General features: G+C 46.2%; 1 protein-coding gene across 3 annotated transcripts in view; it reads left to right on the plus strand.

The window, feature by feature from the left end:
* Positions 1-10,692, plus strand: part of PEPD (peptidase D) — a 146,354-nt gene extending 135,662 nt beyond the window's left edge. For 2 of the 3 annotated variants that reach the window (XM_068202488.1, XM_068202486.1), the window contains 2 exons: positions 1,944-2,135; positions 10,030-10,692. In XM_068202488.1, the coding sequence (XP_068058589.1) occupies positions 1,944-2,135; positions 10,030-10,179 (342 nt within the window). In that variant the 3' untranslated portion in view covers positions 10,180-10,692. The remainder of the gene's footprint in view (positions 1-1,943; positions 2,136-10,029) is intronic. The other variant, XM_068202487.1, reaches the window with a different exon arrangement.
* The last annotated feature ends 3,208 nt before the right edge of the window (positions 10,693-13,900 follow it).

Below are 13,900 nucleotides of genomic sequence, written 5' to 3' on the forward strand. Positions count from 1 at the left end.
TCTTGTTTCCTAGGCTCAGTAAAACAAAACCATGTTTTCTTATTTGAGTGTAATATATAGTGCTCTGCAAAATCCAAATCAAACATATGCCATAAAACATATCGAACACACAGTCAAAATGGGCAAACCTTTGTCCAAATGTCCAGGCTGGTTAGCTCTAGAAATCTTGGCTACTGTAAGATGCTGTACATCGGAACAGAATACGATCTGCAAAGGGAGCAAAGCCTGCCCAGCCTTGCTTGGGTAACCAGTGAGAATAAAGCAAGCACTATGGAGGGGCTGCTGCAAAGCAGTACTTCTGTAAAACAGGCTTTCTCTGAACTGAAAGTGGAGCTCAAGAGCAAACAGTACTGCAGGGCTGTGTCCACTCTGAAGAGGGAATGATTCAGTAAGATGAGAACATGGGTAATGTGCAGGGCGTGCTCCAGCCTCCCTCCATCCCGCTGGCAGAAACACGGGAGCTGGGCTGTGCCAAGGGTGGTGCTGGGCAGGGTTTGCCTGGGAAAAAGGGGAGGTTTCATCCTCCTACCACCAGTCATGCTGATAGTAATGCTGACACCAGCTGCCCCTTCTGCTGGCAAGGGAAAGCACTGTGGCTTTGGGCAGAAGCAAGATTCAGGAAAGCTGTGTGGAGACCAGAAAAATAATTCTGTGATCTCACAGACATGCTTACCTCTGACTCGCTGGCTAAAACAGAGGAGGTTTCATGAGCAGAGTGTGTGTGCACAATTGAAAGCTGCTGGGCCTGTGAGCTGTTCACAGGTCATTACGATAGTTTGTTGGGGAAATTTTGCTACAGTTGCAAAGAATTTTCAAAAAGCTAATGGGATTGAGATGTATTTATTCTGATATTGCAATACCTGGCACATTAGGAGGGAAGAAAATTAACACCCGGAACTAGTCTTTGCAGTGTTTCTAATTCCTTGACTAAGCACATCCTCATATATCATTGTATTTTACCAGCTTTTGGGAAGAAGAGAATATTTTGCTAGTTCAGACTTGTTTTGACTTAACTTTTAATAATACCAATCAGCACCATGTTGCCTGTAAGTCTGAATCTGACAAAAGTTTAGTTTAAATGGGCTGCTTTTATGAGGTCATGTGTGGACTCATTGCTCCTGAATCAAGATCATAAATGTGTAATTTTAATAACATTTGGTGAGAATAAGTATTTGCATATCCTTGGAGAAATTGTTCTCTGCTGCATAGTTCAGCTGTTTCAGCCATGACGTGGCAGGGGCATTTCAAGATTTGCTTGTCGCTTACAATACCATACTTTGCAATGGAGGGTAGAGCAAGGAATATTGCAAGTTAGTGCAAGCAATTTTTGCAAATAGTGCAAGCAATTATTTTTGCTTTTTAGTGCAGTATTTCTGCCAAGGTAGAGAGTAACAGTACCAAGCATATCCAAAGCCAAGATTTCTGTGATGCAAAAAACAGTTGGGATGTTGAGTTGAAAACTGGTCATCACTCTCTGTGAAAGCTAAATGAGGACTGATGGGAGGGAGGTAATTGCATAGCTCAGTTTCAGTCCTTTATTGTCACTGTCGAGGCAGGGACGGGAATGAAGAGACTCCATCTTCAGAAGGCAAAGAATGATCTTTATTCAAAAGCACCTCTCTCTTATAGAGAACATCGTGAGCATTAATTTCATTGGTCTTAAAGTAAAAACATTCCACCTGATTGGTACACCGGACTTAGGTTGGTGTGGTAGGACATATCTATAAACAATATGAATGGAAAGCAAGATAACAAATGGTTTACATTCCTCCTGGACTTTTTCCCAAGCTTAGCCTGGCAGAAATCTTTCTCTTTTTCTCTCTGACTGAACTGAGCATATCCACACTTTATGATTAGTTTTTAATATTCCGTGTGTCTTATGGAGCAGTCAGCATAGCAGGGCTTGATGTAAGGTCCTCCATGAGCTGGTGTCTGTCCCGCAGGGCGTGGAGCGCATCGAGGAGCCGGGGCTGCGGAGCCTGCGCACGGCGCGCCGCCTGCAGCAGGGCATGGTGCTCACCATCGAGCCGGGCATCTACTTCATCGAGCACCTCCTGGAGCAGGCCCTGCACGACCCTGCTCAGGCCTGCTTCATCGACAACGACGTCCTGCGGCGCTTTAGGGGGCTCGGTGGGGTGAGTGGTTCTTAGCAGATTTTTCATTAATTGGTTTTCTCTTGGTTTGTCCTTACTATGTATCTGAGGAGAAGTCTTTTGGGACTTCTTACAACTCCCAAAAGTCTTACAACTTTTGGGAGTTGTAAAGTATTGCACAGAGAGCTGTTCCTGAAGCAGCACCTCGAGTCATTCGGACCGTTTGACTCTGCAGACAAATTGGGGGGTTTTATTCTAATTTTTTAATGTCATTTTGTACTAGTGATTAATGGTAGACCCATATTTTCCCACTGACTGAAATATCCTCTGCCAGCACCATACAGTGGCTTGCCAGGTAGGTGTTTTGTCTAATGTGTGAAACATGTATGCTATGAAATAGGAGACTGAGTTCTGTAGTCCAGAGTTGGCTTCCTTGACAGCAGCACAGTCCCGTGCTTCCTGCTGGGGCAGAAGAGCCTGATGCAGTTTAAGTCAGGGAGGCAGTAGATGAAAACAGCAATAACTGCTCTTACAGGATTACTGACAGAATGCATGAAACTTGTGCCTTGGGGGAGCCTTTCCCTTTTTCCAGAAGAGTGGCTGATGGGGTTCCAGGGCACCCATGCTCAGTGTGACAGGCTCAGGCAGCAGTGTGCACAGGAGGATTGGCCAGGGAGGTAGAGGTGATCTGGACAATCATTCATGCAGCAGCTGCTGGGCAAGTAGAGGGCCCTTGTTTTTCCATACTGTCCAGGGCACGTTTCCCATTCAAAGCCACCACCCTTGCAGAGCATTCAGCAGTTGCAGTGCTTCCAGTGGGTTTTTATTTTAGCAGGGCAAGCATTTGAAAGGTGCCACATTGTTCCTGCACAGAGGAGATAGAGCAGGCAGCTGCCATGCCCCATCCTCCCCGTGGCTCTTCTGCCAAGTTTCAGTACAGCGAGCAGTCACTGGCAGTGGTGGTGATTTTCTGGTAGGAAAAGTCACTCATTAGGAATTGTCTGCTGCTGCCATTGACTGATTTATCACTGTACCCCAGCCTTGAGAGGGTGATTACTGTAGCACTTTGGTCTGAGCTGCCTTGGAACCACCAGCCCTGACAGAAAAGTTGTGTGCGCTATCCCCAGTCATGTGAGCCAACCAGGCTCGAGGGCAGCCACCCATGATGTGGTGGCTTGTTAAGAGACACAGGACTTTGCCCTTGCTGATATTTAATTCACTGCTGAGGTCTGGGACATTATCTGTCTCTGTGTTGTGTCTTTATCAAGATTTGCCAGCCAGACAACTGAGGTACTGGTGAACAAAAGGCAGCTAATTCTGCATTTCCTAACTGTGAGCACATTCTGTGTGACAACACACGCTGAAATGTGTTTTAAAAGAACACTGTGATGTGCTTGTGTAGTTTGACACTGCAATGGAAGCAGGTTTAACTGTCTTCATTTTCCATGTAAACACGCTCTGTGGGAGTTTTTCAGTAATTTAATTGATTCCTGGTGAGCTTTCCTTGAAATTGCTCAGCAAAGCCCACATTTTTCCCAAATGGCTGTGAATGTCCACTCCATTCCTGCAGCCTGAGGTGTGCCTGTGGCTCACCTTCTGCCTGTGGTTGCACAGGAGTGACAGCCTGGGATCTCTACCTTGGTAATAAGTTGCTGGATCAGGCATTTTTGTTCCAGAGATTTCAAGCAAACTTTGTTCCCTCATTTTTGTTTAGCTTCCTGTAATGATGCTTTGTAAGGAGAGCTAGCCAAGAAACTTTGCTAAAAGAAGGGGCAGCCCAAAAACGATTGAGCAAAAATCTAAATCTCTGATCCCCCTGTGAACAATACATTTTACTTAGAGAGAAGAAATAATAATACACACGTACCCTGAGCCAGATGTTGTCACTTGATTTTGTCCAGGAGAAGAATGAAAATAAAATCTAAGACTGGAATACATCTGAATATTTTTGAATTCTTCACAAAAGCTGAATTATAGAGCAATCAAAATAAGTTTTTCCATCTTTACCATTCTGACTTGATTCTGCATAAAAAGAAGATGCAGTTTGCTCTGTGGAGAGTGCTCAGTTATGAACAAAATGTTTCATTCTAATTTTTTTTTTTAATTCTACTCACTCAGAGTGAGTATTTCTCACAAAGGCATGCCAGAAAACTTTCTTTCTATGGGATTAAAAAAGATCTTGTAAAGCCCAGGTTTTTTACTGAAAAATATTAGTAGTACAGGGGCTACTATTGGTGTCAATTCTATCTGAGGAGTTCACTACAGCCAGTCCAATCTTCCTTTAAGTGTAAAAGTAAAACACATTCTACAAAAGGAAATAAGATGTCTATTTCTCTCTTCAGAGCTCAGCACTAATTAAAATGTTCTTAATTTGTTTTAGTGCAATTCACTTCAAAAATGAACTAACATTCCCTGAAGTAACACCACTGTAATTCTGTCTGCACAGGGAATTCATGGATTTTTCATAAATTCACCTTGAATTCATGTCTTTTTTGGGCTTTCAGTAATTTTCTTGACTGTGACAAGTCTCTGCATTGAGAAGCAAAGCTCTTGTAGTGTGCCAGAAAGGGCAAGGCTAGCCATTTACTGTAATTTGTGCTGGCTGGAGTCAGCCATGAGGAGACTGTGGAAGCTGCAGGAGCAGGGAAGAAGAGTCTGTGCGAGGTGTCTGTGGCTGCCTGCTCTGCTGGGACAGGTCCTCGGCCAGCCCACCCTCCTGCACAGCCTTGGGGCTGTCCCTGCTGCTCAGGGCCCTCCCAGCTGGGGCTTTTTACCCCTGCTGGCTCAAGGGCAGATCCCTCCAGGGGGAAGCAAGCAGTGCTCAGGGGATGTTGCCTGTCTGAAGCCCTACACTCTTTATTGACAGCTGTTGAGTTCAGTCCTTCACAAACTTCCTCAGCCAATTTTGGGATGTTTCAGTCACATGGACTTCAGTTCTCCATCTGCACAAGCAAGGTCCGGTTCACCGAGGTCATAAATCCTGTGGGACAAGGGCTGCTGCTGGATGCTGGCACAGTGCCTGGCCCAGGGCACCTTTGCTCTGCCTGGACTCTGCCCCACGCGCTCCTGAATAAACACAGATGTGCAAATAGAGGGATGTGCCTACAGTTGTATGTATTGCTAGGGAAAAGCAGCTGAATCCTCGGGGAAGGAGAAATGCCGACTCCAAATGCTGCCCTTTAGGGTTTGACATTTCCATTCTTCATAAGCTGATTACTGATTCATGCAGTTCATATGATGTTTTCTCAAAGACACAGTAAAGCCATTCAGTCTTTCTTTGGCCTTACACATTCAGTCTCTGTTCAGGCTTTATTTTTCCCTAGGATTTGTAGAACTAGCACTAGACTTAATATCTGAAAACTATGCAACTTAGAGAAAATGCTGAAAGACAGATGGGTGTTAAATGCATTACTTCTTTCATTTACAGATTTTTCTCATTTAAAAATCAAACGGATTTACAAAGATCAGGAACTTGAAGATCCGCTAATATTACAATATGTTTCAAAACAATAGTACCTCCCTTACTCCAAATAAACACTAAATCAAATAAAAAGCAAGATATAGAACTGCTCCTACCTTTGGTTCAGAGACCCAAAAACTTGTCTCTGTCCTGATTTTTGTTCTTCAGAAGATTAGGCTCTGTTTCTGACTTTATGGTGAATTTGTATTGTGAAATGAAATTATTCAAAAGTTTTCATAGGAGACAACTTCCTTTAAAAGTTCTTCTAAGGGAAGTGATATGTGTAGGCAACCCAAAAACTACTGCTGGGTGCTTATAAACCTTCTTTAGCCCTTTTCTCTTGTCTAATTAACATAATTAGGTTAAAGTAAGACTAGTTGTTTCTAACCTGTATTTAGCTTGTAGTTTAATGCTTCTTTTTGAGCCTGGATGAAGGGATTGGGTACCTGAGGCTTTTTTCCCATCTGTATCAGTTAATCTAATAGAATACATGGCTTCACCCTACTGATATTGATCCTCTTCTATAAAAGAGTGAATATTTAAATGTGGACATTTAAAATAAAGGTTCTCTTGGCTGTGAATGAAGCCTGCTTGTGCCAGGAAGACTGCAGCATGGGACGAGATTCATTGAGCACAGAGCCTTCAGGCCTCTACAGAAAACACCTGGGCAGAGCCACTGTGTGGAACAGCAGGAAAGTGCCTTCCCCAGCCCAGCACCCCAGGTTTGAGGCAGCAGCTCTGTTTCCTACCCAGTCCCTCTGAGATACAGAAGTCAAACTCTGTTCAGGATAAGTTGGCTCTGTTAAAAATTAGTGGGAAGTCGATGGCTGAGTTGAAATAAGTTCCCTTGGCTGCACACAGCTGCCTCTGTAGGACACCAGCTGTAGGAACAGACCCACGGGTCCTCTAGCTGGACCTGTGCTCGTCTGCTTTGGATGGTCCCATGTGTGGCCACATCCTGTCATCATTTCCAGGCAAGTGTACCACTCTAAGGTCTTTGCAGTGATAGTGTTGCTGCTTTCCACAGCCATAATCAAACAAATGATCAATAGGTTTTTTTTTAAAAAAGGGGGACATTTCATCAGTTGCCTTTTTTGACATCTGGGATCTGTTATCATATAAATAAGGATTATTTAATTGGCCAGAAGAGTTTTTTGATTGTCAAAAGCCAAATACAAATATATATTATCATCCAAAAGGAATCAGTAAGTGCTTCAATCCTGTTTCCCTTGGAAGGTAACACGGGAGGCTCTGGGGAGCATGACTGTATTAATAAGTCAGAACAAAGTGCGAGGCTGTACAGAGCTGACAGCAGCCCTGGTATTTAACTGCTGTGCTGTCCTTGGCTGTGCCCCCAGCCCTGCTTTGGGGCAGAGTTGGGACCATTGAGTCAAGCCACATGATGGCCTGTTGCTGGCGTTAGGCAGTTGTGCAATCAGGTCTATCCAGACAGATCATGCCACTACCCTTGATAAGAAAAAGGCATTTTTAGAGCAGTCCTGGCATTCCTGGCCACTCCATCTTCACAGGAGTGGTTTTTTGAAGTCTGCCATTTCAAACCAAGGAAGTAAAGCCTCCTCTAGGTTTTTGCAGAGCACCCTGAAAGCTGGAGGTGCAGTGAGCCTCACACTTCAGTGCCCAACTCCAAACCACTCTGTAGCCCTGAAACAAGCAGCACTAATGAACCAAGAGCCTGCAAACAGGGACAGCTGTGAGAGCAAGTTTCATAACCACTGTCCCCCTCTGGGAAAGGCAGTCCCAAACCAGTGAGCCTTGCCAGAGAGATCCAGCATCTTTTGTCCATTTGGACAGAAGACAAGACCAAATGACAGGCTCTCCTGTGGGGAAGGTTTTGCAGGTCCTCTGAAGCTGCTTCTTGCTGCTGCTGAGTTTAAACTCAGGGTGAAGCATGGAGGATGTGAAGGAAAAGAGCAGATGAAACCATTTCCATCCCCTTGAGTGCCTGTTCCTCTGCACTCATGTTGCTTTTAGGCAAAGGAAAAATTATGCACTGAAAATGGGAAATCTGACTTCTCTCTTGTGGCAAGCATCCATTTCAGGTGAGATTCATCCAGCAGAGGAAGGATTAGATTCTGGGGAAAGTGTTCCTAGGGAGTGGCGGGTGGTCCCAGGGGACCAGTGGTTCTGTGTGCTTCCATTCACATCCCAAACACCATTTGGAGGTGCTGATGCTGAGCAGGCTGATGTGACAGTTCTGGCTCTCCCACTTTTTACAGCAGATCACAGAAGTGCATCGATTGTATGATCCCCTAACAGTGCTCCTCCTATACAAGGAGTCACGGGGCATGGCCCTCATCCTCCTCCTGTGGTCACTCTCAGTTCCCTGCCTCTGGCAGCTTCAGCCCCTGTGTGCTCTCCTCATTCAGGATGTCTCACTGCCCTCCTCCACCAGGATCTCCCTACCTGGACTCCTTAGCCAGTCCCAGCTCTCTTTGTCCATTATTTGTCAATCATCTCTCACCTCACTGTACCTGCCTTTCCCTGGTCCTTTCATGACTCTTAACTATTTCCCAGCTCCTTCCCCATCCTGATTTTCTCTTGTGGCCTAGATAGAGAACAGCATGGACAGAAACCCTGCCCCACTTATTCTTCCCCACTGTAGTCTAGCTTTCATCTGCTCTGCTTTTAAGTCAGTCCATCCTCCCAAAGAGTGCAGAAGTATTTGTGAAGGCATGAAATACTCAACAGGAACACACAAACCATTCTTCTTGGGTTTTTGCTAACGTTACTGGTCAAGAGGCTGAATTGTGACTGATGCATCGCTGTAGCTGGGGAATTTCAGCTCAAGCAGGGGGAGGTTTGTGAAGCAGGCAGAGCTTGGGGAAAGGCTCTCTCTGTAGGCAGAGTCAGTTCTAGCTTTCTCTGGCCTTCCCTCTGCTCTCAGACTTACTTTTGCACTGACATTTTTGCTTTCCACATCATCACTGTGTCCAGCTCCATTTTCACTGGCTGGGCTTGCCAGTGTGATGCTTTGGCTTTTGCCACCTTACCAGGTCTGTCCCTGGATTCTGGCACTCCTGCAGGGTTAGCCTGGTGCCATCGGGTTTTTGGCCCGGACTGGTCCACCCAGGGAGGCTCTGCCCAGGCCCAAGACCCAGCAGGACATGGCAGTATTTGCCTTTGGATGCAGTGGGGTTCTCCTGCTGAATCCTTGGGTTATGTTTTGCTCAGCAGTCAAATTTGAAGCAGTGAATCGAAAAGCCCATCCTGATAAATTCTAAGTGCAGTCATTGCATGTATTGCTGATCTCTTCTGCAGCAAGGCACCAGCCTTTCAGGCACGCTGAGCATACAGAGCCTCACAGCTTTCAAATTTACAACTGTCCAAAACAAATGTGTAAACTCAATTTGTTTATTTGATTCTGCATTATAATACACTTAACTTGATACCAAGTAAAAGAAATAATCTGGCAAAGACATCATTAAACAGTTTAGTAAGGACTGGATGACTCATTTTGTTTGAACAAATGGATTATTTTGCAATCAGAAGTACAAATGTTAACCAGCTTTATTTTTAGTTGAAAATGTCAAGAGGTCAGAAACAATTAAAGCAATTGTAAGGTGGGAGTACCCAGGGTTTGTGTTCTTTTGGATTTGCACCTTACTAAAATTGCTTTTATTGCAGCTTAGCAACTTAGCAACATTTTTCTGATAAGATAACGGGAATGACTGTGTAGGCACATTTACTAGTAAGAAGAGATTAGAGACAAAGAGAAGTGGAGCACACTTTTCATTTTAATAGCAAGAGTTGAAAAACTGAGAGGATCTGCTTTTTCCTTCCATGATTTGAAATTTAGTGATTGTATTTTAAAAGAAATATCTGACCTGCTTACGACTTTCTCATCAGCTCAAAATTCAATGTTTGGAATATCAGCTACAAGCTATTTAATTTTCAAAGTTTCACTTTGAAAGTTTATTGCGTTTAGAGAAAAGTTTTAAGTGCAAAGAGAAGCTACCTGAATTTCAGCTCAGAAACAGGAGAGCTTTGAGAGCAGACAATGTGGGCATCAGGAGGCACTGTCCCTAGCAAGGCATGTGCTAAGAAGGCTGGAGGCAAATCCAGGGAAGAATGTTCTTCTTACTGCTCCTGCTGTCAGGGGCTTGAGATTCACTGGCCCCGTAGAATGACATAGCATGAACTCACTGCTGCAGCACCTTGTTCAGACTGTCCTTGATGTACCCACTGCAGCAGAGGCACCTGAGGGGCCACCAGCACACCGGGGGTCACCAGGAAGCTTGTGTGACCGCAGGAGGGTGGTGGCAGGGAGCAGTGGCCCAAGGGGAGTTGGAGCCTGCAGAGCCCCGTGCCAAGGTGCAGGTGGTGGCAATTCCGTGCTTGCAGCGTGATGCTCTGCCTGGCTTGCAGCAGCACCTTGTGCCCTGGCTGCTGCTGCTGCTGCCCGACGAGCTTCTCCCCACATCTGAACGCCCTGGTGACCGTGTGCTCCCTGTGCAGGTGCGGATCGAGGACGACATCGCGGTGACAGCCACCGGCATGGAGCTGCTCACGTGTGTGCCACGGACTGTGGAAGAAATAGAGGCTTTCATGGCAGAAGGCCAGAGCGGTGCCAAATCTTTTGACAGCCTATCCAGCCAAAAGCAGTAAACTTGAGGATGACACTTATTGCCTCAACCAATCAGTCATCATTCTGATTTAATTCTGCGGCACATAAAATAAAATGCATCCAACTGTTAATAGCAAGAGAGGCAGGCAGGCTATTAGCTGGAAACTTAATGCATTAAAAATGAAGGTAGAAGGCCCAGGTAACTCAACTGCTGCTTGCAATCAGCAGTTTACGTGACCAAGTGGCAGCCAAATAACCCTGCTGCCTTATCAATGGTTCTTACATTTCTGTCAGATCTCAGCTCAGATGTATCTTGCAATTAAATCTGAATTTTGATGATTCTAAACACCAAATGGATTATCCAAAAGCTATGAGCAATTGTAACACTCTTAAGTCCTTTTTCAAACTTCATCACAAGTACTGTGAAAAACAGAAATAAAAATCAATTGTTCTCAGTGGACATAATGACATATTTTTCTTATGGATCTGTATCCGTGCAATAAGCAGAATCAAATTTGTATTAAAATTCACCTTGGCATCATTTGTGTTCACAACTTTGTGGTCATTATGCTTTTCTGCTCCAGTTCCTGCTTCTTTATCTGACCCTACTATCAATTTTTGCTCTGCAAACTTTGACCCTTCTCTAGCCAGAGTTTTCTGCTCTGGATAGTGGCTGTACTGATCCTTCACACACAGCCCCATGCTCGTTAGATTTGTTCATCTATATGTTCCTTAGAAACACAGATTGCTATGGTGTTCATGACCCTTGAAAGTTGAAAGAAGGGAATATCTTTGCTGAGGGCTCATGGTCATTCAGCAGCATATGCTGTGCAGCATGATAGAGTTGTTTTTAACTGCTCAGTGTTAGTTCAGAATTAAATAATGTAAATCTTATTTGGATACCTTACAAACATATTAATATTGGTCACAAAATTATTTTCCACTCATGCAAGATTTAAATTACCAAGAGAAGCTTTTTTTTTTTTTAGGTATTCATCAGCTTGCAGGATAATAAATACATTTCTTGCATCATAAAATAGCACTAGGTGCTGGTAACTACATAAAAATAATCTTTCTCACTCTACATACATATCAAAACTCCTGTTCAGTATTCAGATTCTGTTGCAGTTTGACTGCAAAGCCACTTCAGAACATCCCTCTGCTGTGTCGGGGGGGGCTGAAGCCACAGCAGGGCATCAGGGCCCTTCTGAGCCTCACTGCCTGCCAGGTGAGGATTTTCCCACTGAAGGGGTCAGCTGAGTGGATGTCTCAGCACCTTGGTGTGAGCAGCTCAGCCCTGTTGCTCAGCCACTGGCCCGCAGGCGATGGGATGGACTGGGAGCTCCCTGTCTCACGGCGGGGGCACAGCACAGCCGGGGCTTGGGTGGTGTCAGAAACCACTGCCGCTGCCTTGCTGCCTGCCCCCAGCGCTGCATTTAGGCCTGAAAGCATTTCCTCAAAAATCATCAGAGACACTGCTCTAGGAGAGCTCCTGTTGCTGAGCAGGTTGGTCTGTGTGACAAGAACCTGTTCTTTATTCCCAGCAGCTTGGTGATCCACTGCCACGCAGGAAACTTCATGTGGGAGACCAAAGAGACATTGTGGAACAATCCAGAGGACTTCATTAATGTCACTCAATTAATAAATAAGCCTATTTACATTTTTAGAGGTTTCTTGATATTGGTTTGTAAAAGACAAATGCAGGAATTCTTGACTGTGAAGGGAAACAGTTCTTTCGGGAAGGGAGGTTGTGAGATCAGAAGCTCGTATGTGCTGCTGCATTGATGTTCCTGCTGTGGTGACTGGGATCTTCCACCTCTGAAACGCAGTACCTGCACAAGGACATCAGGCTTTTCTTGGTAGCCTGGCAGATATGAGAACACAGAGACTATTCTGGCATTGCTGGGAACTCATCTGCCCCCAAAACTCGGGGTTTTTCAGTGAAAACAGTGCTGGTGGCCTCAGCCCCGTTCCCTCCACAGCCAAGCGTTTTCCTGTGGCAGGCTCAGAGCACGCCCAGGGGATGGCTCAGTGCTCGGGGCACTCCGAAACCTGCTGCTGCTTGGCTTCGGCGGCAGTTACGATGTTATAGTAACACTGCTCAGCTTTTCAAAGGAGAGCTTTGGAACTGTTTCAACCGGGCTCGGCTGCTGCCGGACCGGTCGAGCCGCGCCGGGCTCTGCAGGAGGCACAACCGGTTCTGCTCTGGGGCGCGGAGCCGCCGCGGGCCCGGGGAGCGCCCGCTCCGTACCCGCTCCCTGCTCCGGCGTGGGGATGCCTTTTGGTCTGGGATGGGGCACCCTCTTCCATTTCCTTCATCATCGGGCCCACGAACTTGGTGAATATAAATTTCATCCTTCATTCCAGAAGATTGTTCTGTAATTATGATCATTTTTATCCACTTAAGCAGAAAGTGAATTAGACCTTTTTTGCTAAACTGGGGAGGGGAGGCGGAATAAACCTTTTTTAAAAAGGCAAAGTGATAGTTAATACTTTAAAAAGTGGTGTTTAATAATTTTAAGTGTATTAATGGGGTGAAAGTACAGGTTATGGCAAATTTTCTTTTTGACTACATCAAGGTATTTTGAACTCCGTCATGTTTTCTCAAATGCCTTTTCCCCTTGGCACAAACAGACCTGAATAGAATTGGCACCGAAGTAACGACGTGTCTTATGCCCAGCAAATTTGTGTGTTTAGAAACGTCTGAGTACTTCTGAAATGATACATGTAAGCTGCTCCATCAAATTGCTTTCGCTCCCTGGGGTTGGGTTCACTCTGAATTTACTGCCGATCACCCTGCTGCAGCCACAGGGGTTCTTAAAGGAGAGCAGCCTCCCAGTGCTGGTGGAGAGCAGACCCCTTCCCTTAGGGGGACTGAGAAAATGGGAATCTCCTTTCCTGCTGAAATGTGCAGTGCTGTAACTCCTTGTGTACTGACAAGTACTGACTGCACTGGATTCTGTCACAGACTTGAGAATAATGTGTCAAAAGGAAAATCTTAACTTTTATAGGTCTACACTGAAATTTTCTGTGCCCTGCAGCAGAGGGGTGTGGTGGGGGTACTTTGCTGCTGTACAGCCTGGGCTGCTTCACCTTGGGAGAAATGACCCCTGCTCCTTGGAGCTGCTTTGGCAGGTGGGGTTTGGAATAAGCCTGAGCCCTTTCTTTGCAGCCTCTCAGCGGGGGCACGTTTAAAACACGGATTTGTTACCATCACGGCAGTGAGGTGCTGCACAGAGCCATTGCTCCTCCCGGGCCTTGTCCTGCTGCCAGCCGAGGACAAGGATCATTGTCCCAGTGCCAGTCAAGGACAGGGATCCTTGTTCCAGTGCCACCAAGGTCAGGGATCCTTGTTCCAGTGCTACCAAGGTCAGGGATCCTTGTCCTGGTGTCACCAAGGTCAGGGATCCTTGTCCCAGTATCCCCAAGGCCAGGGATCCCTGTCCCACTGTCCCCAAGGCCAGGATGGCTTGGCTGTCCCACTGTCCCCAGGCCAGGGTGGCTGTCCCCAAGACCAGGGTGGCCGTCCCCAAGGCCAGGATGGCTGTCCTGCTGTCCCCAGGTCAGGGTGGCTGTCCCCAGGCCAGGGTGGCAGTCCCACTGTCCCCAGGGCCAGGGTGGCTGTCCCCAGGCCAGGGTGGCAGTCCTGCTGTCCCCAGGCCACGGTGGCAGTCCCACTGTCCCCAGGCCAGGGTGGAAGTCCTGCTGTCCCCAAGGCCAGGGTGGCTGTCCCCAGGTCAGGGTGGCTGTCCCGCTGTCCCC

The sequence above is a fragment of the Anomalospiza imberbis genome, chromosome 12 (assembly GCF_031753505.1).
Source record: "Anomalospiza imberbis isolate Cuckoo-Finch-1a 21T00152 chromosome 12, ASM3175350v1, whole genome shotgun sequence".
Lineage (NCBI taxonomy): Eukaryota > Metazoa > Chordata > Aves > Passeriformes > Viduidae > Anomalospiza > Anomalospiza imberbis.